Here is a 26,561-nt window from a genome sequence, read left to right on the forward strand (position 1 = left end):
ATTTGGTGTGCTGGTTATTAAAATTTAAAATATGTAATGATATATGTATATATATATAAATGTATAATTATAATAAACTATTAGGTTATTTAATATATGAATATTATATTATAATAAATAGTCTATATTGTAATAAATTATTTGTACTGCGACTCAAATATTATAATTTTGCCTTAAATTAAATGATCAAAATATTAATTGTCTTAAAATTAATTGCAGTGTCATTATTTGTTAGTTTGTGTCAATAAAAGTACACAAAACCAGTTTGTAAAAAAAGTGGGGAAGATCCTTGATAAAAAGTAGGGTTCAACTATTTTTTGATAATGCTTAAGTTCAACAAATTTAGATTGTAAAACTATTTGAATAGTGTTGAGCTATTAATAATTTAAAAGCATTTTAAATATAAGATAGCATTTTAAGTAACAGTTAATGTTTGTACAATACTAATTTATTTCTCAAGCTTATTTATATTAAGCAATTGATTTAACCTTTCATGTTTCAAATCATGAACTTGGTGATGTTTATAATTTCTTTATTTCAGATTGGCCTAATTTTATGGTTGGTTCTATTGAATTTGCAACGTTTATATAAGTAGAAAAATTTTGCAGCCATATACTAATTCTTAAATAATTTAATAAGGAAATGCGAATTAGTCCGAAACCGGGTTTATCCATGAAAAAATAACGCGCTTAAAATTGGAACCCTCGTATTTTTTTTCGTTTTTTTTTTCTTTATTATTATATGTTTGTAGCTTCTTACTATTACTATTATATACATAATTGGATCAGATGTAAATTTAAATAGATTTAAATCAAAGAATTAATACAAAATCTGAAGAAGATTTGTCACTTGAAATACAGTTGATGGATCTAAAGTTAATAGAATGATTCCAATTGATCTATATGATTGTCCCCTTTTGTTCTATCTCTTTTGATCTAAAAAAATTAATTTATCAAATTTTAAATAGACTTTCTTCCCCAAACTTTAATTACAATAATAATAATTTTTTTGTTTTTCAATTTAAATAAAATTAGATATTTTTTTTTTTTCAACTTTAAATTTATCACAGTTTTATTTCATATTTTAATATAAAACAATAGGAAAAGAACAATTAATAAATTCATTCAATTGATTGGTGAACTTAATTCCAATATCAATAATATCTATTCATATCATATATATTTATTCCTTATTAATAATTATACCAATTATCTAAGTACTATCACAATCACAATTCAAAATGTCTACTACAAAAATTGAAAAAAAACCAATTAGTTTTTCAAATATTCTTTTAGGTGCTGGTTTGAATATGTCTGAAGTTACAACTTTAGGTCAACCATTAGAAGTTATTAAAACTACAATGGCAGCAAATAGAAATTTAACAATGGCTCAAGCTGCAAAATTAGTTTGGAGTAGAGGTGGTATACTTGGATTTTATCAAGGTTTAATACCATGGGCATGGATTGAAGCAAGTACAAAGGGGGCAGTATTATTATTTGTAAGTGCTGAAGGTGAATATAGATTAAAAAGTTTAGGAGCTTCACCATTTATAAGTGGTATGGGAGGTGGTGTATTAGGTGGTTTAGCTCAAGCATATTTAACTATGGGATTTTGTACATGTATGAAAACTGTTGAAATTACAAGAGCAAAACAAGCTAAAACTACTGGTGTACCACAACAAACAAGTTTTCAAGTATTTCAAGAAATTTGGAAAAAAGAAGGTTTAAAAGGTATAAATAAAGGTGTTAATGCAGTTGCAATAAGACAAATGACAAATTGGGGTTCAAGATTTGGTTTTTCAAGATTAGCAGAAGATGCTATTAGAAAATTTTCTGGAAAAGGAGAAAATCAAAAATTATCAAATTTAGATAAAATTTTTGCTTCTGTAATTGGTGGAGGATTAAGTGCATGGAATCAACCAATTGAAGTTATTAGAGTTGAAATGCAAAGTAAAACTAATGATCCAAATAGACCAAAAAATTTAAGTGTTTGGGGTGCTTTTAAATATATTTATAAAAATAATGGTATTAAAGGTTTATATAGAGGTGTTACTCCAAGAATTGGTTTAGGAGTTTGGCAAACTGTATTTATGGTTGCTTTTGGTGATATTTTTAAAAAAATGTTAAATACTGAAGGTACAGGACATTAAGGAAAGTAAAGAAATTAAAGTAATAAATGGAATAAATTATCAAAAAGGACAGACATAAACATAATTAATAATCACTTTTTTTTTGTATAATGCAAATATCCCTATTTAATTAAAATAAATAACCACCTTTAATTATCATCAATATCTTTTATAATATTTTTACGTTTAGTACCCCATCTATCATAACAATATAATCCAAATAAAGTTATAATTAATCCCAAAGATTGTAAAGGAGTAAAATTTTTCAATTCCCAAATAAATGAAATCAAAATTATAAAAATTCTTTTTAATATATTTGCAATAGAATAATCAATTGGTGATAAACAACCTAAAATTTGAAATGCTAAAATTGATTGGGAAAAATGACTTAGTCCATTTAAAATTACCAAAAATAAAATATTTGAATTTAATTGAAATAATGAAAAAACTGGATTTATAAATTCTGAAGTTATATAAATTGGAAAAGTAAAAATAAAACCAACAATTGAACAATAAAATAAAATAGTTAAATTATCTAATTTTTTTGTACCTGCTTTTGATAATGGAATTTCTGAAGTTGAAGTAGTTGATGCAGAAGTTAATCTATTTTTAGCAAATATGTTTTGACTAACAAAAATTAACATTGAAAAAAATGCAAATGTTAAACCATATATATAATTATTATTATTAAGTAATGTTTGATCAGGATTTAAAATTTGACCTGGTATTACTACTTTAATCTTTTTAGGTTTATAACAAGTCATCATAATACCAATACTTAATGGAATTAAAGTAATATAAGTTCTTGGTTGATAATCTTTTTTAAATAAAAATCTATAAATTAATACTGTAACAATTGGGCTTAATGCTTTTATAGTATGAACTAATGAAACAGGAATCATTGAAGTTGCTTTATGACTAGTTAAATGACCAATAAATTGAAAACATCCCATTGGTAAAGTAGTTGCAAGTATTAATTTCGTTGGTTTTATAAAATTTGATATTGATTTATTAATTGGTAATATACTATTTGGTATAATTTTATTAATAAAATTAAAATTATTTGATAAATTTAAAATTATTAAGCTTAATAAAATATTCATTGTAAATTGAAATTGAGTAACTGTTATTGGATATTTATAATTATTTAAAATTAATTTTATTGAATTTGATGATATAATTGAAAAAAAATACCAAATTAAACATAATGAACAAATTTTATAATTTATTGGTGGTAAAATTTCTGATATATTATTTATTATTTTATTTTTAATATTTTGTTGTTGTTGATTATTATTATCTAATAATAATTTATTATTGACATGTTCTAAATTATTATAATCTAATTTTAATGGTTCAGGTGAAGTTGATTCTGAGTATGGTGGTGATAATGGTAAATTATTATTAATATTTTTAATTGAAATATAAGAATTTGTTGAAGATAATGGAGGTGAAGGTAAAGCTATTGGAATTGAATTTATTGAAATATTTGAATCATTATATTGAGAATATATACCATTATTTTGATTATTTTGATTTATTTTTGATAAATTTGTTGATGAATAATTTGGATTAATTTGTGATGATGAATAAATGTTATTATATACTCTATTATAATTTGAATGTTTCTTCTTATATATAGGTTGTTTAGGAGAAGTTGAAGGAGTTGAATTTAATGAAATATTTTGAGATCGTGATTGAATTGGTAATTGTTGTGGTCTTATTTGCGAATCTATATTTGAATTATATAATCGTTCATGATTTTCATCTATATCATTACACGAATCTTGATTATTTGAATGTTCTTGTTCTTCATTCATATTTTAAATTATTTGTATTGATGAATGTGCTGGTAATTCTAAAATTCTAATGCAAAAAAAAAAATTAAAAAAAACGAAAGTAATAATTGTAATGAATAGTTAATGAAATAAATCTATTGATAAATGATTGAAACCTATAATTATATTGAAATAACAAAACAAGTTATAAGAATCAATTATCAAAATATAATAATGTCAAAATATTGTGGTTGTAAAAAATAATTTATTATTATTTATTATTATTTATTATTTCTATTTGGTTGTAAAATATTATTATTAAATTTTTTTTTCGTATATTTTAATTAATTAATTAAAAAAAGAAAATTTCTTTTTTTTTAAATTTTGAACATTTTAACACTACCACAGATATATTAATTTTAATTTATGTTAGCCTAATATAAATACATAATAATAATAATAGTAGTAAGTAGATAGTAATATGTTGTTAATGATGTTTAAACTAATTACAATAACGTATATATCAAATACTTCATTCAATAATGATTCAAATAGTAAATAGTAAGTAAATAAAAAGACATTCAAGTATTAATATCTTAATTGATTAAAATGTTTAATTGAGTTTGAATCTTATATCTATTAGTAGATTTATCTTTAAATGAATAATAAATTTCTAAGATCTCAAAATCTACTGTATTAGAATTTGATGAATAAATTTATATACGAAATAAGCTACATAATATACATAGACATATATATATAAATCATTGAATAATTAATTTATCTATAATCTACTCTTCAATTCAATTGATTAACAATGATTAGTAACATTTGTTAATTAAATATCTTATCTTACAGTAAAGTTCATTATAATTCTCAAGATTTATTAAATTCTTCTCAATTAGTTGGATCGAATTTAAGTCGATACTATTCGGATCTTGAGGTAAATAAGGGCAATATTCCACACAAATTTATGCGGTGCGGCTCCCGTTGGTGACTCTATATATTTGAGTTGGGGGCGATTATATCTATTTTGTTTTAATTTATTTATCCGTAACTAAGTAATAAATTTCTTATTATCTATGTATTGAAATCAACAATCGAGAATATAATATAATATAGTAATATTATAGTATATAATACATATACATTAGTTATTATAATAGAATCAAACTCAATAGGATAATTATATATACAAATATATTATAATTAAGAGTATTAAAAAATAAATTTAAATCTACAATTGAATAGACATTTCAATTTTTATAAGATATTTATTTATTTATATAAAGTTTATATTATTTATTTGATTATATCATTTATTATATCAATCATTAAATTAAATTTCAAAAGTAATTTATTACAATTTCATCATTGAATCATTCAAAGTCAATTCTCGATTCAATTCATATTTCATAAATTAATTAACAATTCTTATTCATATTATAAAACAAATCAATGCAAATATAATTCAAAATCAAATGTCTAGTATTGTTTTATTTACTTTAAAACAATTTATAAAAAGAGCAATATCTGATGATTTAGATGATTCACCAGATTTATCTCAACCTGATGATGATAATTTAGAAGATTCAAATCCTGTTGAAAATGAAATTTTTAGTTCTTGGGCTTTATTTATATTATTATTTTTATTAATGTCTGCATTATGGTCATCATATTTTTTACAACAAAGAAGAATTAAAGCAATTCATGAAACTGTATTATCTATATTTTGTGGTATGATTGTTGGATTAATTATAAGATTAAGTCCTGGTCATTATATTCAAGATGCTGTTAAATTTAATTCTGAATATTTTTTTAATATTTTATTACCACCAATTATTTTAAATTCTGGTTATGAATTACATCAAGCAAATTTTTTTAGAAATATTGGTAGTATATTAACTTTTGCTATTCCTGGTACTTTTATTTCAGCATTAGTTGTTGGAATTATTATATATATATGGACAGCTATTGGATTAGATAATGTTAAATTAGAATTTGTTGATGCTTTAGCTGTGGGAGCAACATTATCTGCAACTGATCCTGTTACAATTTTATCAATTTTTAATGCTTATAAAGTTGATCCAAAATTATATACTATTATATTTGGTGAATCATTATTAAATGATGCTATATCAATTGTTATGTTTGAAACATGTCAAAAATTTCATGGTCAACCTGTTAAATTTTCTTCATTTTTTGAAGGTATTGGTTTATTTTTAATGACTTTTACTATTTCAACTATTATTGGTATATTAATTGGAGTATTAGTTGCATTAATTTTAAAACATTCTCATATAAGAAGATATCCACAAATTGAAACTTGTTTAGTTTTGTTATTTGCTTATGAATCTTATTTTTTTTCAAATGGTGCTCATATGTCAGGTATTGTATCATTATTATTTTGTGGTATAACTTTAAAACATTATGCTTATTATAATATGTCAAGAAGAACTCAAATTGCAACAAAATATATTTTTCAATTATTAGCTCAATTATCAGAAAATTTTATTTTTATTTATCTTGGATTATCTTTATTTACAGAAGTTGAATTAGTATTTAAACCACTTTTGATTATAGTTGCATTTATTTCAATTTGTATTGCAAGATGGTCAGCTGTTTTCCCATTATCAAAATTTTTAAATTTTCTTTATAAAGCAAGAATTGAAAAATATTCAAATTTAAATACTGGTACTAATATGTCTTTAAATTTACCTGATGAAATAAGTCATTCTTATCAAATGATGATATTTTGGGCCGGTTTAAGAGGTGCAGTTGGAGTTGCATTAGCAATGGGGTTTAAAGGTGAAGCTAAATGGGCTTTATTAGCTACTGTTTTGGTGGTTGTTGTATTAACTGTTATATTATTTGGTGGTACAACTGCTTCAATGTTGGAGATTTTAGGTATTAAAATTGGTTGTATTGATGATTCAGCTGATTCAGATGATGAATTTGATATTGAAGCTCCAAGATTACCAATTCATTCAGGTAATTCAACTCAACAAAATATATTGGGTAATAGAAGATTTATGAAAAATTCAACAATAAATCCTTTTAAAGATAATTTATCAAGTAGTAAAAATTCATCAGCTAATAATTTATTAGATTCTGAATCAAATCCAAATATTGTTATGGGTGATGATGAAGCAGAATATATTGGAAGTGATGTTGATGATTTAATATCTGACACAACACCATCAGTTACAAACAACAACAACAATAATAATAATATAAATGATAAAGGAGTGCTAGGAGCTATTTTAAGTGCTGAAGAACATGCGAAATGGTTTACAAGATTTGATGAAGAAGTTTTAAAACCAGTATTATTAGATACCTTACCAAGTAGTCAATCTAGCACGACGAATAATAGTAACATTAATCTAAATAGTAACAATAGTAATAATAGAAGAGACTAATAAAAGTTTTATAAATTATATTATATTAATTAAAATATACAGGCATGTAATTTTATTTTAATATTGATACTTTGATTTTTCTTGTCTTTCAGCAATTGTCATATCAATACACCATTTAGCTAATTTATAAGTTTTTTGATTTAATATTAAATCATTTAATTGATTATCAAAAGTTAAACAAATTTCGTAAAATTCATGCATTGTAAGATTTCTTAGTTTTGATATAAGTGAATTTTTTATTTTAGTTGTTAGAAATACTGATGCTGGTAAATAATCAATGTAATTTGTTGATGATCTTATTGACTTCTCTAATAAGTTCAAAGTCGTACTAATATCTTCTGATTTTATTATATTAAGGGAATCTTCTTGTAATGATTGTTGAAGTATATTTGAAATTGCAATAACTGCATTGCCATAATTTACTGGATTTCTGATTCTTGATTCACAATCTTTTTTCAAAGTGACACGGAATAAAATACCGACTTTTGAATCTAAAAATTGTTGTTTTAATTGAAATAAAGTATTTTGAATTTTTTTAATCTTAATTTCAAAATTTGGAATTTTTGATAATTTTGGATAATAAAATGTGATTAGTTTCTTTATTGGTGCTACTATTTCGTATTGCCAATAATTAATTAACTTGTTATTGGATGTGGTTGGTTTTTCAGGAGGTGTAGGTTTATTTTGACTTGAACTTGTGTTTATCGGTGATGAAGTGAATGAATTACCAAATAATGCATTTGTTTGTTTAGGTTTGAATCCAGTATTGACATCTTTAACTAAAGAATCTTGTAAACTTTTCAATATTTTCATGTCAGAAGAACTTCTATAATTAACTCTGTCACTTGTTTCTCTTATCACTAAAGAACATTCATTGAATAAAGCAGGCCATATTTTTTCATTTTTAGAACGAATACTGAAAATAGCTAATCTCAATTTTAATCCTTCCTTTTGATTTGTATTTGAAATATAAGCAAACTCTTGAAATGCAGTCAATCTACTCAATTGATGATTTGGTGACACATCTTTCAACCCATTAATCAAACATGTCAATGGATCTTTACTATATGATGAAATTGGTTTTTTACCGTCCAAACATCCAATAGTTGCATAAACATCAAAAACATGATTTTCAAATTCCCAGTTTAATATTATGATATATGAAAGATATGATAGCTTCAAATAGGTTATGAAGCTTGTATTATTTGGTGGTACCGAAGTATCTAGTCCAAGAATTGAAAGTAAAAATAATGATTTATATAAATAAGGTTTTATAATCCAATAAAGTATAGGATTTAAAACTATAAATATTAATGCTAACCCAAATGAGTTTCCAATTGCTTGAGGTATATGTTTGAATAAATTTGATTCGGGATTATTTCTATTATGACCAATTTCAAAGTTCAATCTATTTCTTTGAAAAATCAATTGATTTGCTGCATAAAAAAGACCAATTATGATCGGACAAGTCCAAAAATATACCCATTCATCATTTAATAATGGGTTTTTTCTATATTCTTTTGATATAACATAATAATCAAACGTAAATGGTAAGTTGAATAGAAATATTCCATATACGAATATTGCTGATATAATATAAAATAATGATACATGTAAAAAATTTTGTGAAAATATTGAATGATATATTTGTGAGCCCAAAGTTTTATGAATAGAATATTCAACAGTTGAGTATTTTTTTCTAACTTGTCTTATTAAAGTTAATGCTGCAAAGTAAATAGGAATTTTAATGAATAATGAAACATATTTATATTTTTGATGAAATGGTAAATTTAAAATTAATGACATTAATATCGCTAGTATTATATTGACATTTAATACATATTTTAGTCGTTTATTGTAAATCTTGTTGAATATACGATAATATTCATTCTTATCATTCTCAATTGATGAGGTTGATGATGACATCGAGTTTTGATGATAATATCTTGGTTGTTGTTTTAAAAATGTTTTGATTTTGCAATAATAAGATCAAAGAAAAAAAAAATTGTTAGTCTCATTTATTTTACAAATATAAATTGATTCAAAAGTTTTTATTTACAATTAATTTTATATATACAAATTAGTTCTTGCTATATTTCATTCCTCATATTTAATTGAGCTTCTCTCCTTATTTTTTCTCTATTCCCACTTAATGTATCTTTAATTTGTTCTAAACCAGGTTTACCATTAATTTCACCTAAAATAGCATCTTTAATTTTCATTTCATTAATTTCTCCAACTAAGAAACTTGAACTATTTGAAAATAATTTATTATCAATACTTGTTTGATTATTTTCAAATTTTGCTGTATCGACTTCAAAGGCCCTGTATATGGCTTCTTCTAATTGTTCTTCATTTGTTATAAATTTTGATGCAGAATGATATAATTCTAATAATTTTTGAGCTTTTTCTTCTTTTTCATTTAATTCTTTTGCATTTCTATTAAGGGTTCTTTGTTCTTTTAATAAACGGTTTTCATCTGGTGTCCTTTTTCTAATAAGTCCTTCTTTTAATAATTTTTGCAATGTTGGTAATGATGAAATTGTTGATTCTGTTTTTCTTTCTTCCTCAAATTTACGTTGATTTTCTAGTTCCTTTTCATGTATTTTATTCTTTAACTCATCAATCTTGGCTAATCTTTTTTCTTCTTCTAAATATGCTTCTTTCAAAAATTCTGCTCTATAATAAGCTCTTTTGTAGGTGTCTCTTTCTACTGCTGGTAAATCATTCATTTCCTTTAATGACATTGGTGGATATTTGATATGTTTTATTCTGTCCTCGACTGTTATATACTTTCTTGGAGGTTGATGACGTGGAAGAGATTCTCCATTAATTTTTGGAGTTGGTACACCCTCTGCATATCCACTTTCTTTAAATTTTTCTTTTTGTAATTCTACTTCATTCATTGCACGTATTGGTCTATGAAATATTTGCTTGGTTTTGGGAAGTATACCAGATTTACCACCATATTTTAAAACTCCTTTCCCCATTATTCTTTGTTATTGTAGTTTGTTTCAAATTGATTTGATTTGAAAAATTATCAAAACTTTTTTTTCATATTTTTTTTTTATTAAAGAGATCTTAGTACTACAATTATTGAAACAAATTATTACTTACTACAAGAAATCAGTTAAATCAAATTAATCTTATCTGGCTGTACTCTATACACCCCAAACATCGTAAATCTTTTCCAGCAAGACTTTACCAATTTTTTTATTACCTACTTGATTTTTAAATTCGTCAAACATTAAATTTTTTTTAGTTTCAATAGGACAAGAACTATGTTGTTGATGATAAAATTCTAATAATTTTTTGGGAGTAGGGAATCTTATTTGTATGACTATAGCTTTTTCTAATGAACAACCTTTTATAGTCATCAACATTAATACAAATAGTTCTTTAACAGTCATTTGAGTAGTTTTACCCATCATTTCTTGGAAATTTGAAAATAAATGACTGCATTCGTAATTTTCTTTTCTTTCAAATTTTTCCCTGAATTTGTTCAAAATATCAACATATTGTTCTTGATTTGAAATATCTGTTGGTTTAATAATGATTAAATTTTTATGTTTATGTATATCCTTTATAACTCCAGTTAGTGATGTTAAGAAATCGGTTGTTTCGTCAATATCTTTGAATCTTTTCAAATAAATTTTTGCATTTGTCATTGTTTGAGCAATACCAGTTTGAATTGAATCTAAAATTGAATAAACTCTTTCTTTAACAATTGAGACATCTTCCACTAGGTAATAACAATGTTTCATGCCTGATTTTTTCATTCTATTCTTCTGTTCTTGAAATCTTCCATCTTTTATCGAATCACATAAATCACCAATTCGTTTTCTTTCACAAAGATAATTTAGTATAGCTTCCTTACCAGTTTTTAAATTACGTGCAACCCAAACTGTATCTCCACATGATAAAGCTTTTACATCACATTTGACATCATGACCTTTTAATTTTCTTTGGAAAAAATCTCTTTCTTGTTGGGCTCTAACTTCTCTATTATCAATATATAAAAAAACCTCATACTCATCTTTTGTCCAAATTTCATACGGTACACCATCATAACTTCTATTCACAGCATCATGCGAGTTTGATCTATTGGAAAGTGTTTCAGTTATTAATCTACTATTATGAGCAGGATTATATAATCTAACGGGGGCTTGTTGTCTTGTTGATTCAAGTATATCGAAATTTCTATAAGTTACCGGTGATGATTTATCGAAACTAGATTCAAATCTAACACCATTATCATATGATGAATTCGCAACTGAATTTGATTGAATTGGAGATGAAGGAATACCAACAGCAGTTTTCAATTGACTAGCTAATTCTTTCCCTTCGTCTGTTAAGTAATATCTTTTTGGTGATCTACCAGTACTATAAACTAAATCTTTTTTCATTAAGGTTTTTATTGAGTCCCAAGCTGAATGAAATGCAGTACTTGTAGCAGTAAAAGATTTATCGCAATATGCAGTTGCCGTTGAAGTAATTTGTTCTCTTGTCATTCCCTTGCTTTCTTGATCTTTCAAATATAAAGTAATCATAATAGCAAATCCACCTGATCTATGTTTTGGTACATAACTTGCAGTTGTACGGGCGCGTTTTGTTGGACGCGTACTTGTTTCTTCAGTAATAGTTTGATCAACTTTATTTAAAGTTCTTTCATAAGCAGCAGCTTCATCCATAAATCCTATTGGTGGTTCCCAACCATTTGCTTTACATAATTGAACGACTCTATTACTTAAAGTTAATGCTGTCTTAATCCCAATATATTTAATTTGTTTTAAACTTTTGGTACTATCAATTGGTTCATTAGTTCTTTTAACTTGACCTAAAATTTTATTATATAATATAGCCATTTTGGAACCATTTCTAGTAGCTTCAATTGCATCAGCTTCCACCCATTTTATTATATATTCTTTGAAATCATCCGGTAGTATTTCAGATTCTGACATAAGTTGATGGTTATTAATCTATGGAAAAATGTAATAAATAGAGAGAAAAATAAATTTCATTAAAAAATTATCGTTATCATCTAAACAATGATACATAAAAAAACCATACTTAATAAAGAGACATAAATACCATCAAAACTATTTACAAATTAGTGACATTTATATACACTAATAATACAAAAACTTATACACATAAACTAATAAGGAAATGTCTACAAAATCAATGAAAAAATCGAATTTACCACCAATAAATCTAATATTTAAATTTTTACAACAACAATCATTAGTTTCAATATGGTTATATGAACAAACGGATTCAAGAATACAAGGTAAAATTCAAGGATTTGATGAATTTATGAATTTAGTGATTGATGAAGCTGAAGAAATAACGAATGGTAAAAAAACATCTTTAGGTAAATTATTATTAAAAGGTGATACAATAACTTTAATATCAAGTTTAGATGTATAATTGGAAAGTAATTGATTAATCAATAAATTTAACTTTTTTTGTATTACTTGAAAAATCCAATTTTTTTGGTGATAGTCCTTGTCTCAATGAATATCTATTATTTCTACTTTCTGTAGTAATAAAATTTTTATAATTCATTACTTGATCTAATCTTTTACTTGATGCTAATTGTCTTTTTGTAGGTGATTTAATTTTAATTTGTGACAATTTTATAGCTTCAAGTGCTTCTGTTGATAATTTGATAGTTACAAAATACAGATTTTTTGATGTAGTTTCGTCATTGTTCATATTTGATACATGATGAAGATGATTCTTGATAGATTATATGAATTAGTGGTAATAATATCTTTTGTTTTAATTGACAGTACACGGTTGATATATTAATAAGTGATTTAAAAAAAATTAAGTACAAATAGAAATATTTGTTACACGTCTAAATCATAATAATAAATTATTAATACATTTTACTCTTAAAGTATATTATCATTCCATTAACCAACAGATTAATGAATCAACAACTACCTAACCAACAGAATCAACAACCCAATCCAAACCATCATCATCAACAGCAACAATTACCTTTTCGTAGATCAAATAAACCACCATTACAACACGTTAAACAAAATCATCAAAAACCAAGATATGAATCAAACACTTATACAGAAGAAGAAAAAATAGAAATACAATCAAAATTAAGTAAAGCATTAGGGCCAGAATATATAGCGACAAGACCTGGAGGTGGAGGTACTCAAGTTCAATACATTGAAGGTTGGAAAGCTTTAAATTTAGCTAATGAAATATTTGGATTTAATGGTTGGAATTCAGAATTAATATCATGTGAAATAGATTATTTTGATACTCATGGTAATTCAGGTAAATATTCATTGGGCTTATCAATTGTTGTGAGGGTTACTATAAAAGATGGAACATTTCATGAAGATATTGGGTATGGATTTGTTGAAAATGCAAAAAGTAAAGCAATGGCTTTTGAGAAATGTAAAAAAGAAGCATTTACAGATGGTATAAAACGTTGTTTAAGATGTTTTGGTAATGTACTAGGTAATTGTTTATATGATAAAACAATAATGAAACAAATTAAAGATATTGAAAAGAAAAAAGTTGAATATAAACCAGAAGATTTTTATAGAGATCCAATATTTGCAGAAAGAGAACGTAAGAAAGAAATACAAGAAAAAAGGATGGAGCTAGAAAAGGTGATGGAAGAAGAAAGACAAAAACTTGAAGAAGCCAGGATTCAACAACAACAACAGCAGCGGCTACTATTAGAACGACAACAACAACAACAACAACAACAACCAAACATTCCACCATCAAATGTATTTGTCACCCCAATTCTGCCCTCAAAAACTATAAAAAATGTTCATAATAAAAACAAAGATAAAGACAAAGATGTTGATGAAATGGATGAATCTTTTTTATTTAGTGATGATGTAGTTGATGAACAAGATCAAGAACAAGAACAAGAGGAACAGGATAATAAAAATCATAATGACTTAGAACCTCCTCAATCAGAATTTACAAATACTAATTTTCCACCGAATTCATTTTTTTCTGCAAGATCTGCTGCGTTAATTGCTTTAAATAAAGATAAAGATGCTGAATTAGAACAATTTGATCCTTCATTCATATCTCCAAATATTAGAAGAACAGTTGATCCTAAAAAATCAATACCAATTAAAAGAACAAATCTTAGATCTCAATCACCATCAACTACAAATCATTTACAAAATAGTAATAAATTAAATACAACTACTCAAAATTTTTTAAATACAAATCCATTAAATAATAATAAGAGATATGGAGCTCCACCACCAACTAGAAGTAAAAAAATTCAGCTAGACTCCGTGGTCGACACTTAAAATTACATAGATATATATAATTGAATGAAAATTAATTTAATGATTTAGGATCTATCTTCTACTCATTAATGTAGTATTTACTCTTTGCCAAAAAATGTGAGATCAAAAAATACTATATAAAGAGAAAAAAATAAATAATTTAATTTTGAAACATTTCACGTCAAGAATATAATAAAAATAATATTTTTGAAAGGAAAGGCAACTACATAACTAATATCATCAATGAAGTCATGAAAGATTTATCATCGATAGAACCAATTCTAAATAATATAGGTTCATTTAATGAAGTTCCCACAGAATATAATTCAAATGATGCATATGAATCACTTACAAACTCACAAATATTAGTTATTGGATCAGGTGGTTTAGGATGTGAAATTTTAAAAAATTTAGCATTAACTGGTTTTAAAAATATACATGTTATAGATATGGATACAATAGATTTAAGTAATTTAAATAGACAATTTTTGTTTAGACAAAATGATATTGGTAAATCTAAAGCAGAAGTTGCAGCAAATTTTATTTTAAATACTATTAATGATCCACAATTAAATATAACACCTCATTTTAAAAAAATTCAAGATATGAATTTGGAATTTTATAGAAGTTTTCAAGTTGTTATTAGCGGATTAGATTCAATTGAAGCAAGAAGATGGATTAATTCAATTTTATTTAGTCTTGCACAACAAGAAGATCTTATAATACCTCTAATAGATGGGGGAACTGAAGGTTTCAGAGGACAAAGTAGAGTTATTTTACCAACTTTTACTTCATGTTTTGAATGTTCATTAGATTTATTAAGTGCCAAAACAACTTATCCTGTATGTACTTTAGCAAATACTCCAAGATTACCAGAACATTGTATTGAATGGGCAAGTCAAATGGAATGGCAAAAACAATTTCCTGGAAAAAAATTTGATGCCGATGATCCTGATCAAGTTGATTGGATGTATAAAGTAGCTTTGGAAAGAGCAAAAGAATTTAAAATTGAAGGTGTTACAAGAAGTTTAACTTTAGGTGTTGTTAAAAATATTATACCTGCTATAGCGTCAACAAATGCCATTATAGCAGCAAGTTGTTGTAATGAAGCTTTTAAATATATAACAAACACAAATCCAATGTTGAATAATTATATGTTGTATTCAGGTGATGATTCAATTTTTACATATACATATTCATACACAAGAAAACCAAATTGTCCAGTATGTGGAAATATAGCTAAAAACATAGCGGTACAAAATTGGTGGACATTACAACAATTTATTCATGAAATAAAATCAAAACAAGAAATTCAAATGTCAAATCCAAGTTTATCAATTGATGGTTCTTTACTTTATATGTCAAATCCACCAGAATTAGAAAGAATTACGAAACCAAATTTGAGTAAAAAAATGAGAGATTTAGTTGGAAATGGTAATGAAATTGTTATAACTGATCAAAATTTACCTATTTCATTAAGATTTTTAGTACAATTTGAAGGTAATTATAAAGATCCGGAATTTTTATAATTAAACTGATTTTTTAAGAATGGGAATTTTTATAATTAAACTGATTTTTTAAGAATGTATATATTGAATATATTAATTCTCTAAACTATCCATTTCTTTTAGAACTTCTTTATTAAATTTATTAATATTATCAAGATAAATATGATGACCACTTTTATTAATAATTTTGACATCACTTTTTTTAGTACCCGAAAGATTATTAATAATATTTGAACACAATTGACCACCTTTTTTATCCATCCAATCACCATCACCATACCACCAAGACATTTTACAATTTAATTTATGAATTCCTTTTTCAATTAAAGGATGTCTCGCATCTGCTCCAGGAGCCAATAAATAATTTAACATATATTCTCCTGATCCATTACCTTGAAAAATTCCATAAGAATATTTATGTAATAAATTGGATTCTTTTATTGACAATTTTGCAAATCTTCTTGATGACCAACCACTAACTAATTTTGAACCTAATACTCCTGATTTTCTAACTATTGAAAAAGGAGAAATATTCCTTTCCCATAATTTTTTGAAGTATCCTGGTATAGGTATTTGTTTTCTATGTTTTAATATTGCACCTGGTGATACCATTAATATCTTTTTACAAAAATTTGGATCTCTATAAATCCCATAATATGCCATTAAATAAGCACCCATTGAATGAGCCATAATTAATAGATTTGATTTATCAATGTTCTTTTGTTTAAACCAGGATTCATAAGAATTAAAAAACCAATCTTCAACTTCTTTTAAATTTTTTGGATGAAAATGAGGTCTTGAACTTGATCCATACCCAAATAAATCAATAGCATGAATACACCAATCATTCCTTGTTGCAATTTCATCGAAATTTTTTATGAAAAATCCTAAACCTGCTCCGTATCCATGAATCATTACTAAATGTTTTAAATTCTTCAGATCATTTTCTGATTTACCAGGTGGATAAATTACAAATTCATTTATATAGTTCCCTTTATCATCTATTGGCACTTTTAATACTTGTGAATTTCTACCTAATTTATCAGCATTAGGATAGAATGGTAAAGTTGATAGCAAATCATGTTGGAATTTTAAAGAATCATTTCTCAATTTATAATGTTCAATAGATTCTGATAAACTTAAAGGAAAATTATTACTAAAAATTTTTGAAAGTGGAACTGAAGTTGGATGAGTTGATTTTTTATATAATGATTTTGAAGTTGATTGCTTTGATTTGGGTTTAATTCTTGGTTTATGTTTTGTTTCAGGTTTTGTTGTAAAATCATCAACTGTTATAACACTTGATTTTAAAACATTTGAATTTGTAGTTGTTTTTGATTCTAAATTTGTATCCTTTTTAGGTAAATAATTAAATATATTATTAAATGAAAAAGTAGAAGAATTTGAATATATTTGTGATAAACTAAAGAATCTTTTACTTATCATATTTTGTTGATACTTTGATCCCCACGTTTTCCTATGGTATTAAATTGAATAATTAAATCGAATTAAAAATTGTTCTCAAAAATCAAATTATTAAATAGTAAAGATAAATGATTGTAAATATTAAATCATTAATGAAGATTATAAATTATGAATAGATGATTTGAAATAGTAAATATTCCAAATATAATTTGTTGGTTGCAAAAAAAAAAAAAGTTGGAGTAAATTTGATAACGTGTTTTAAAATCAATTATTAATAATGTGTTGCAAAAAAAGGAAATTTATAAACAATAGACAAAACCCAAATAAATAATAATTTTACAGTTGAATGAATGTTGAAATAAATAAAATTATAAAGAATGACTGATTTGTTTTATTTTCTTATTGATGATGATGATGATGATGTTAGTTTATTTTGAAAGATCGAAATCAAAGAAAGTACTCAATAAATAAATCTCCTCCTCAATAAAAATTTTTTTCATTTTATTTATTTATTTTTTAAATTTGAAAGTTTTTATTTAATTGCTTTTTTTTTTTTCTTTAATAATTTTTTTCTCGTACAAACAATTTTATTGTTAATTATAAAATTTATAAAATTTGAATGACTATCTCAAATAAAGAAAAACTCAACAAATATTATTGGATATTTTTCTAATATTTACAGTACTAATAAGTGGTTGGTTACAGAGTATTGAGAATGGCTTAAATAAACTTATACTTAATGATTTAAATCTTTTATCTGATAAAATATGATTTTATTCCAAAAATCATTAAATTGAATAAACAGTATGCCGCATATAATTTTCTATATGCAGTATTTATGGTGATTGTATTTTTGGTCTCGAGTGGCTAATAACTTTTTTAATTTCTTAAAATAAACCAAATTCATTTCAATTATTTTGGAGATCTTCTCATTCAACTTTGCCTCAAACTGTCATGGAATTTATTTCATTCCATAGTTTATAACTAATTTAAATTTTACGGCAATTCAACTTAAACTCCATTTAAAAGTTTATGGTATTTGATCTATGAAGTGCTATTTATCAATACTCTATAATTAGAAGAGGTCTACATATTGTTTAAAATTACTTTTTTTGACTTTTGAGTAAGTTTTAGAGCAATGTAATTTCACTTCTTCATATGTTAATAGCGTTAGCATTAATGTATTTTTTGTATGACAAGATTTTATATGACATGTAAATCAGATGTCATTAAGATAACTTTGGCCCAGAGCTGAGGTCAGTTGTTCAATGACCTAACGAGTTTGGTGAGGTGGTAATACTAGTGTGTTCTGTTCCCTTTTTTTTTTGTCGAATTATATATTTTCATCCTTAAAATTCACAAAATAGGTTAAAGATCTTTTAGATAAGAAATTTTTATCAAAAAGATCAGTAGTACATAAAATATCTCGCTACGATTTAGCCCAACAATACTTTAGTATTACAAATTTCGAATTACTTTTAGCTTCAAAATTTTTTCAATACTTCAGAACAGTATCATCAAAACAGGGGCAGATTTTCTTGTTTAAAACGAAAATGAATAGAGAAATAAAGAAAGTAAGCAATAGGAAGGAACTCTCGGGTCCTATTATATCAAATTGACCAATAGACCAAACAATGAATACTTTTATTAGCATGAGTGTATATCTTAGAATATGTCATATCTCATATAAAATGTCAAAATTCAAAATCCAAGAAAAAAGGGATAAATTGTTGGAGTAACAAAGAATTTTTAAGGATCAATAAAAGTGGTTAGTAAATTTTTTGACAGCCAATTGCACAAATGTTTTATAAGCACAAACATTTTAAGATTTGAAGAACTAACTATTACAAGTTTTATAAAATTAGTCAATGCATAAACAATAATTAATTAATCTTTCATTAATGTAAGGCTGTAGAGAAATTAAGAACAATTTAACCAATTACAAATTTGTAAAAAGAAAAAAAAATTTTGAATGAAGATTTTGAGACAAAATTTAGTTTTATTCTTCTTCTATGGCTCAAATAACTTTTCAAGCTTCTGGCTAATGATATCAATTATTTAAATTCAAATATTCAATTGAACTTGATTACTTATTCTCCAATAAAGAACCTAAGACTAATTCAATTGAGCAGAATGAATAATTTTGATAAAAAAGTACGGATTAATGAAGAATCATTAGTCCAGTCAATCTTATAAATTTGCGAAAATCGCATTAATTTATTAAAGTAAAGTACTATTGTTTTATGCTATTATATCGAAGCACTTTAAATTTTCATGTAATAATTTTGAATTAAAATTTTTATTCGTCTCTTATTGGTGAAAAATTTATTAATTGAGTTACAGAATGAAAGAAAAAAAAATGCATATGCATAAAATTTAAATAAGTGTCTGTCTGAAATGTTAAATCAATTGAATAAACATAACCAATGACTAAAAGAATATATCTGCAAGACAGTGTTTTGAAAACAAATGAAAATACCCTCATTACAGATTTTGTATCATTTGATTAATTGATCCATCCTAGGTTTAAAAGAGTACAAGTAAGATTATCAAAACGATCAATGTCAGATCTCAACACAATTATTTATTTTTTGAATAACATAAAATACGAGCTGTTGCAACCTAATTTCTATAACCAGGAAGAAATTAGTGACTTCTATCGAATTGAAATTCTTTTTGTTATACTCACTTATGTTGAAATGTAATTGATAATGAATTTGACCAAGATCTACCACTTTGAACCATTTGACCTTGAAAAATTCTTATCGTTATATTTGGCTTATTGTTCTTGTACGAGTTTGGTTTTATATGTTTTAGTTGCAAGTATATATGATTTAATTAAAATGTTATTTATTTGTAGACCCCCCATTTTTTCCTGTAATAAAATTAAAAAATGTCTGAAAAATTTGTATTATTTAGATGAAAAAGATAAAAAAAAATAAACTTTTTATTTAGTGTAAATTTTGATTTTAGTTTTAACAAATAATGAGTCGATATTTTGTATTAAATTTACTACTATAATAAATTATTTTTTGAAATGGATATTACAAGTTGGGGTTATATCTAACATTAGATTGAGTTATGATACAAACAAGTTCATAACTAATTCATATGTTTTGATTTTGAGCTTTAAAACGATATTTTGATTCACCAAATTTGATAAAATTATATTTAAATTCAAATTTTTGTCTCACTTTTTCTTTTTTCAAAAAATACCAAGAAAATAATTTTCAATTCACCAGCCAAGAAAAAATATGGAAAATTTTTATCAATTTCATCAGTAATACACATAAAACTTTCAACATTAACTTGTAGTAATTTGAAATAGGTATATATAAACAAGTCCAAAGTAATGTTATTTTAACTCTTTTCTTCCCTTTTTTTTTCTTCTTTTCTTGGTTCTTTGGTTCTTTGGGTCTCAATTTCATTAATAAAGTAGTAATAATATAGAATAATAATCATAATTTCAATAAGTTAAGAATAGAATTAAAAACAAAAATGAAAAGTCCCATAATTTCATTTTTAGCAATTTTTTCAGTTTTTGCAATTGTTTTTGCAGAAACTCATACTTGGTGGTATGAAGCAAATTGGGTTGAAAAAAATCCTGATGGTTCATTAGTTAATCCTGATGGTAATTTTCCAAGACCAATGATTGGTTTTAATGGATCTTGGCCATTACCAACTTTAAGAGTTAAAAAGGGAGATAGAGTTCAATTATATTTAATTAATGGTATGGATGATAGAAATACTTCATTACATTTTCATGGTATGTTTCAACATGGTTCAAGTCAAATGGATGGTCCAGAAATGATTACACAATGTCCAATTCCACCAGGTGAAACATTCTTATATAATTTTACTGTTGATCAACAAGTTGGTTCATATTGGTATCATTCACATACTTCAGGTCAATATGGTGATGGAATGAGAGGTGTATTTATTATTGAAGATGATGATTTCCCATATGAATATGATGAAGAAGTTGTTTTAACTTTAAATGAACATTATCATGAATACTCAGAAGATTTAAAACATAAATTTTTAAGTAGATTTAATCCAACTGGTGCTGAACCAATTCCTGCAAATTTATTATTTAATGAAACTAGAAATGCTACATGGGAAGTTCAACCAAATACCACTTATTTATTAAGAATTATAAATACTGGTAGATTTGTTTCACAATATCTTTGGATGGAAGATCATGAATTTACAATTGTTGAAGTTGATGGTATATATGTTGAAAAGAATACAACTGATTTATTATATATTACCGTTGCTCAAAGATATACAGTATTAATTACTACAAAAGATACTTCAGATAAAAATTATGCTTTCATGAATAGAGTTGATATTGATATGTTAGATATTATACCAGAAGATTTAGAATTAAATGGTACAAATCATATTGTTTATGATAAAGATTTACCTTTAGCAGAACCATATCTTTTAGATTCAATTGATGATTTTTTTGATGATTTCTGGTTGAAACCATTGTCAAAAGAAAAATTATTAGAAGATGCTGATTATACTATTACAATTGATACTCAAATGGATAATTTAGGTGATGGAGTTAATTATGCTTTTTTCAATAATGTTACTTTTACTATGCCAAAAGTTCCAACTTTATTATCTGCTTTATCAGCTGGTGAACATGCAACAAATGAATTAGTTTATGGTACAAATACAAATTCATTTATTTTAGAAAAAGATGAAATTATCGATATTGTTTTAAATAATTTGGATACTGGTAAACATCCATTCCATTTACATGGTCATGTTTTCCAAGTTATTGAAAGACATCAAGCAATTGATGATGATCAAGATCCAGTTGCTTATAATGCAAGTGATCATGCTGAATGGCCAGAATATCCAATGATTAGAGATACAGTTTATGTTCAACCACAATCTTATATGGTTTTGAGATTTAAAGCTGATAATCCAGGTGTTTGGTTATTCCATTGTCACATTGAATGGCATTTAGATCAAGGTTTAGCAATTCAATTAATTGAAGATCCAATGGGTATACAAAATAGTTCAACTCAACAACTTACTGAAAATCATAAACAAATTTGTTCAAAAGTTGGTGTTCCAATAGAAGGTAATGCAGCTGGTAATTCAACAGATTATTTGAATTTAGATGGTGAACATCTTCAACAAAAAAGATTACCTACTGGTTTTACTCCAAGAGGTATTGTTGCTTTAGTATTTTCATGTCTTGCTGGTATTTTAGGTTTAGTCGCTATTGCTTTCTATGGTATGCAAGATATAAATGATGTTGAAGAAAGAGTTGCAAGAGATTTAGACGTTGATCTTGAAGATGATGAAGAATCTAGTTCAGAAATAATGAGAGAAAATTCTTCTACTGGTAATTCATCAACTCAAAAACGTTAAAATTATTGATGACAAGATTAGAAAAATTTTATCTTAAATTAATTGACATTGATTTTTGAAGTAGGAAGAAGTTTTAAGATTGAAGAATAAGTGTGTGCGTAAAGGTGATTCCCGAAAATTGAAGATAAAGAATACCTTTTTGAAGTAAAACTTTTAAACTACGACAGATACATCGAATTAATGAAAAGATAACAAACTTTGATGACGCTTTTTAATGATGCTATTTTTTTGACTACTACAATTATTATTACTACTTATTTTTATTAAATTTGAGATGTAACCCCAAGAAAACCCCCAAACCCAAATCCTTCATTTTAGATTTTAGATTTTATGTGTAATTGTATATAATTTTTAATATAATATTCCCGTGTTATATAACATTTTATAAGGATTGTAATAAAATTGAATCTAGCACTAAGCATGACACAGTAGTGTAAAATGGGTATTTTGTGCCAGTATCAACTTGAAACAAAACGTGAAACATTTCCTATTGCAATAATTTGGTTGCAAAAAATATTTTTTATATGGGATGCAAGCTTTTGAAATTTGAAAAGCTACCAAATTATTTCAAAAATTTAAAAAGTAAAATGATCAAAATTATCACCACTTTCAAAATACATGCCTGATCAGGTTCACTTTTATTAAAATATTATTATATGAAATGAAGACTCATAACATTTACATTCATGTATTTAAGCCATTTATTGTAATAAAAGTTGAGAAATTGATTTTTTAGATTATTTAATTTTTAAGCCTAATTGCATAATAATAGGACATTAATATGCAGTTTTTGACAAATTTATTTACTAACCATGAAACTGCATTGACAATTCTTCATCATACGTATAGTGTAAACTTTAAAAAAACATATGTTTAGACAAAGTCTAAGGGATTTAAATGAACTTTATTTAATTTAATGGCATAAGAATTAACTAGAGTGATGACATTAATTTTATAAATTTACGAATAAAATATTGTATTAATCAATGATTGGTTATAATAAATCAAGCATTTCTTTTTTCTATATTTGTTCTATTGTTTTATTCAATTTAACAATTAAAAAACAATTTAATAAATTATACATTATCTGATTAAATCAGTTAAGGTTAAAAAATCTGACACTTTTTTTTTCTACTTATTTCTTATTGTTTGAGTTTGAAATTTTATTGTACAAAGTGAAAATTTTTTTATCAGTTCAGAATACTATTTTGTATAATTTAAAATTTTTGAACATTATTATAAATAAATAAAATGTTCTACAAATTTTCTTCAATTTTAAATAATTTTCAATTGTTAGTTTCATTGGTATTACTATTTAGTTTTATTTCATTCAATTCATACTTAATTCTATAGAATTGTTGAGTGTATATGATTGTTAAACTCAATTAGATAATTACATCAATTCAATTCAATTCAAATAAATATTTTAATTTAATTAAGGGATTATAAGCCAAGAAAATATTTTATATTTGATACAAAGTTGATAGAATTATACGAGGGATTCATTATTATTATTATTACAACTTATATTTAATCTTGGCATCAATACATTAAACTAAAAATAGATAATATGAAATTTTTGAATATTTTACCAATATTCTTTTTATCATCATTAATTTTTGCAGATACTAAAGAATGGTGGTTTGAAACAGGATGGGTTGAAAAAAATCCTGATGGTTCATTGATAAATCCTGATGGTGTTTTTCCAAGAAAAATGATTGGTTTCAATGGAACTTGGCCATTACCAACTTTAAGAGCAAATAAAGGTGATAGAATTATATTACATTTAATTAATGGATTTGATACTGTTAATACAACCTTACATTTTCATGGTATGTTTCAGCCTGGATCCTCACAAATGGATGGTCCTCCAATGGTTTCTCAATGTCCTATTCCAACTGGAGAAATGTTTACTTATAACTTTACTCTTGGTGATCAAGTTGGTTCTTATTGGTATCATTCACATACTTCAGGTCAATATGGTGATGGTATGAGAGGTGTATTTATTATCGAAGATGGTGATTTTCCATATCAATATGATGAAGAAGTTGTTTTAACTTTAAATGAACATTATCATAAATATTCAGAAGAATTGATGCCTGATTTTTTGAGTAGATTTAATCCAACTGGTGCTGAACCAATTATTGATAATATTTTATTTAATGAAACAAGAAATGCTACTTGGAACGTGGAACCAAATAAAACCTATTTATTAAGAATTATAAATACTGGTAGATTTGTTTCACAATATCTTTGGATTGAAGATCATGATATGACAGTAGTTGAAGTGGATGGTATTTATGTTGAAAAAAATACAACAAGTATGCTTTATATTACTATTGCTCAAAGATATTCTGTTTTAATTACAACAAAAAATTCAACCGATAAAAATTATGCTATTATGAATAAAGTAGATGATACAATGTTGGATGTAATTCCAAATGATTTACAATTAAACGGTACTAATTATATGATTTATGATGAGGACGCTGAAAAACCTGGTCAAAATTATGTTGATTCAATTGATGATTTTTTAGATGATTTTTATTTAGTTCCGTATGATAAAGAACCATTATTAGATGATGCTGATTATACGGTGACGTTAGATGTTCAAATGGACAATTTAGGTAATGGTGTCAACTATGCTTTTTTCAATAATCTTTCATATACTGCACCAAAAGTTCCAACTATTTTATCAGTATTATCAGCTGGTGAGCATGCAACTAATGAATTGGTGTATGGTTTGAACACCAATACATTTGTATTAGAAGAAGATGAAATTGTTGATATTGTTTTAAACAATTTAGATACAGGTACTCATCCTTTCCATTTACATGGTCATGCATTCCAAGTTATTGAAAGAGGTCCAGCAAGAGAAGATACTGAAACTCCATTAGCATTTAATGCAAGTGATCATGCAGAATGGCCAGCTATACCAATGAAAAGAGATACTGTATATGTTCGTCCACAATCATATTTTGTTTTAAGATTTAAAGCAAGTAATCCAGGTGTTTGGTTCTTTCATTGTCATATTGAATGGCATCTAGATCAAGGTTTAGCTGTTGTATTTGTTGAAAATCCAAATGCAATTATAAATAATTCAACTCAACAGATTACTGATAATCATAAACAAATTTGTGAAAAAGTAGGAGTTCCATGGCAAGGTAATGCAGCTGCAAATACAGATAACTACTTAGATTTGCAAGGTGAAAATGTTCAAGTTAAAAGATTACCTACTGGATTTACAGCAAAAGGTATTGTTGCTTTGGTATTTTCATGTGTTGCAGCAATTTTAGGTTTAGCAGCTATTGCTTATTATGGTATGCAAGATATTAGTGATGTTGAGGAAAGAGTTGCTAGAGACTTAGATGTTGATTTAGTTGATGATAACGGTGTACCATTAGAAGTTGAAGATGAAGTTGATAGAATTGAAGAAAGTTCATCCACTGATAACTCAACTCGTAAACATTAAGAAAATTAGTTTTAACAACTGTATCAAAAAGTAGAGGATTGAATAATTTGTGTGTGTGTGGAAATGACAATTCGAGAGCAATGAAATATCATTTGTCATTTTCTTAAATTCTACTTTAATGGTAACATTAAGTTGTTTTGATAGTTTCAAG

General features: G+C 25.3%; 12 protein-coding genes across 12 annotated transcripts; 7 read left to right on the top strand and 5 right to left on the bottom strand. All coding sequences in view use genetic code 12, as the record gives it.

The window, feature by feature from the left end:
• Positions 1-1,240: 1,240 nt before the first annotated feature.
• YHM2 (Yhm2p) lies at positions 1,241-2,149 on the top strand (the record flags this gene model as incomplete). The annotated part of the gene is made up of 1 exon (XM_051763817.1): positions 1,241-2,149. The coding sequence occupies one exon, from the start codon at positions 1,241-1,243 to the stop codon at positions 2,147-2,149; it is 909 nt and encodes a 302-aa protein (XP_051622316.1).
• Positions 2,150-2,277: 128 nt separating this feature from the next.
• On the bottom strand, positions 2,278-3,948 carry SLY41 (Sly41p; the record flags this gene model as incomplete). The annotated part of the gene is made up of 1 exon (XM_051763828.1): positions 2,278-3,948. The coding sequence occupies one exon, from the start codon at positions 3,946-3,948 to the stop codon at positions 2,278-2,280; it is 1,671 nt and encodes a 556-aa protein (XP_051622317.1).
• Positions 3,949-5,387: 1,439 nt separating this feature from the next.
• NHX1 (bifunctional K:H/Na:H antiporter) lies at positions 5,388-7,325 on the top strand (the record flags this gene model as incomplete). Its single annotated transcript, XM_051763839.1, has 1 exon — positions 5,388-7,325. One exon carries the CDS (start codon positions 5,388-5,390, stop codon positions 7,323-7,325), a length of 1,938 nt encoding a protein of 645 aa, XP_051622318.1.
• A 57-nt stretch (positions 7,326-7,382) lies between these two features.
• On the bottom strand, positions 7,383-9,251 carry KGF54_000328 (uncharacterized protein; the record flags this gene model as incomplete). The annotated part of the gene is made up of 1 exon (XM_051763850.1): positions 7,383-9,251. One exon carries the CDS (start codon positions 9,249-9,251, stop codon positions 7,383-7,385), a length of 1,869 nt encoding a protein of 622 aa, XP_051622319.1.
• Positions 9,252-9,415: 164 nt separating this feature from the next.
• Positions 9,416-10,315, bottom strand: KGF54_000329 (mitochondrial 37S ribosomal protein PET123; the record flags this gene model as incomplete). The annotated part of the gene is made up of 1 exon (XM_051763861.1): positions 9,416-10,315. One exon carries the CDS (start codon positions 10,313-10,315, stop codon positions 9,416-9,418), a length of 900 nt encoding a protein of 299 aa, XP_051622320.1.
• Positions 10,316-10,486: 171 nt separating this feature from the next.
• On the bottom strand, positions 10,487-12,286 carry KGF54_000330 (uncharacterized protein; the record flags this gene model as incomplete). Its single annotated transcript, XM_051763873.1, has 1 exon — positions 10,487-12,286. The coding sequence occupies one exon, from the start codon at positions 12,284-12,286 to the stop codon at positions 10,487-10,489; it is 1,800 nt and encodes a 599-aa protein (XP_051622321.1).
• Positions 12,287-12,494: 208 nt separating this feature from the next.
• KGF54_000331 (mRNA splicing protein) lies at positions 12,495-12,755 on the top strand (the record flags this gene model as incomplete). The annotated part of the gene is made up of 1 exon (XM_051763884.1): positions 12,495-12,755. One exon carries the CDS (start codon positions 12,495-12,497, stop codon positions 12,753-12,755), a length of 261 nt encoding a protein of 86 aa, XP_051622322.1.
• Positions 12,756-13,261: 506 nt separating this feature from the next.
• RAD52 (recombinase) lies at positions 13,262-14,635 on the top strand (the record flags this gene model as incomplete). Its single annotated transcript, XM_051763895.1, has 1 exon — positions 13,262-14,635. The coding sequence occupies one exon, from the start codon at positions 13,262-13,264 to the stop codon at positions 14,633-14,635; it is 1,374 nt and encodes a 457-aa protein (XP_051622323.1).
• A 230-nt stretch (positions 14,636-14,865) lies between these two features.
• On the top strand, positions 14,866-16,143 carry KGF54_000333 (NEDD8-activating protein; the record flags this gene model as incomplete). Its single annotated transcript, XM_051763906.1, has 1 exon — positions 14,866-16,143. The coding sequence occupies one exon, from the start codon at positions 14,866-14,868 to the stop codon at positions 16,141-16,143; it is 1,278 nt and encodes a 425-aa protein (XP_051622324.1).
• A 72-nt stretch (positions 16,144-16,215) lies between these two features.
• KGF54_000334 (carboxylic ester hydrolase) lies at positions 16,216-17,568 on the bottom strand (the record flags this gene model as incomplete). Its single annotated transcript, XM_051763917.1, has 1 exon — positions 16,216-17,568. The coding sequence occupies one exon, from the start codon at positions 17,566-17,568 to the stop codon at positions 16,216-16,218; it is 1,353 nt and encodes a 450-aa protein (XP_051622325.1).
• Positions 17,569-21,045: 3,477 nt separating this feature from the next.
• FET31 (Fet31p) lies at positions 21,046-22,938 on the top strand (the record flags this gene model as incomplete). The annotated part of the gene is made up of 1 exon (XM_051763928.1): positions 21,046-22,938. The coding sequence occupies one exon, from the start codon at positions 21,046-21,048 to the stop codon at positions 22,936-22,938; it is 1,893 nt and encodes a 630-aa protein (XP_051622326.1).
• Positions 22,939-24,508: 1,570 nt separating this feature from the next.
• Positions 24,509-26,410, top strand: KGF54_000336 (uncharacterized protein; the record flags this gene model as incomplete). The annotated part of the gene is made up of 1 exon (XM_051763939.1): positions 24,509-26,410. One exon carries the CDS (start codon positions 24,509-24,511, stop codon positions 26,408-26,410), a length of 1,902 nt encoding a protein of 633 aa, XP_051622327.1.
• Positions 26,411-26,561: the final 151 nt, after the last annotated feature.

This window comes from Candida jiufengensis (genome assembly GCF_024610255.1).
Source record: "Candida jiufengensis strain CBS 10846 chromosome Unknown scaffold8, whole genome shotgun sequence".
Classification (NCBI taxonomy): Eukaryota; Fungi; Ascomycota; class Pichiomycetes; order Serinales; family Debaryomycetaceae; genus Lodderomyces; species Lodderomyces jiufengensis.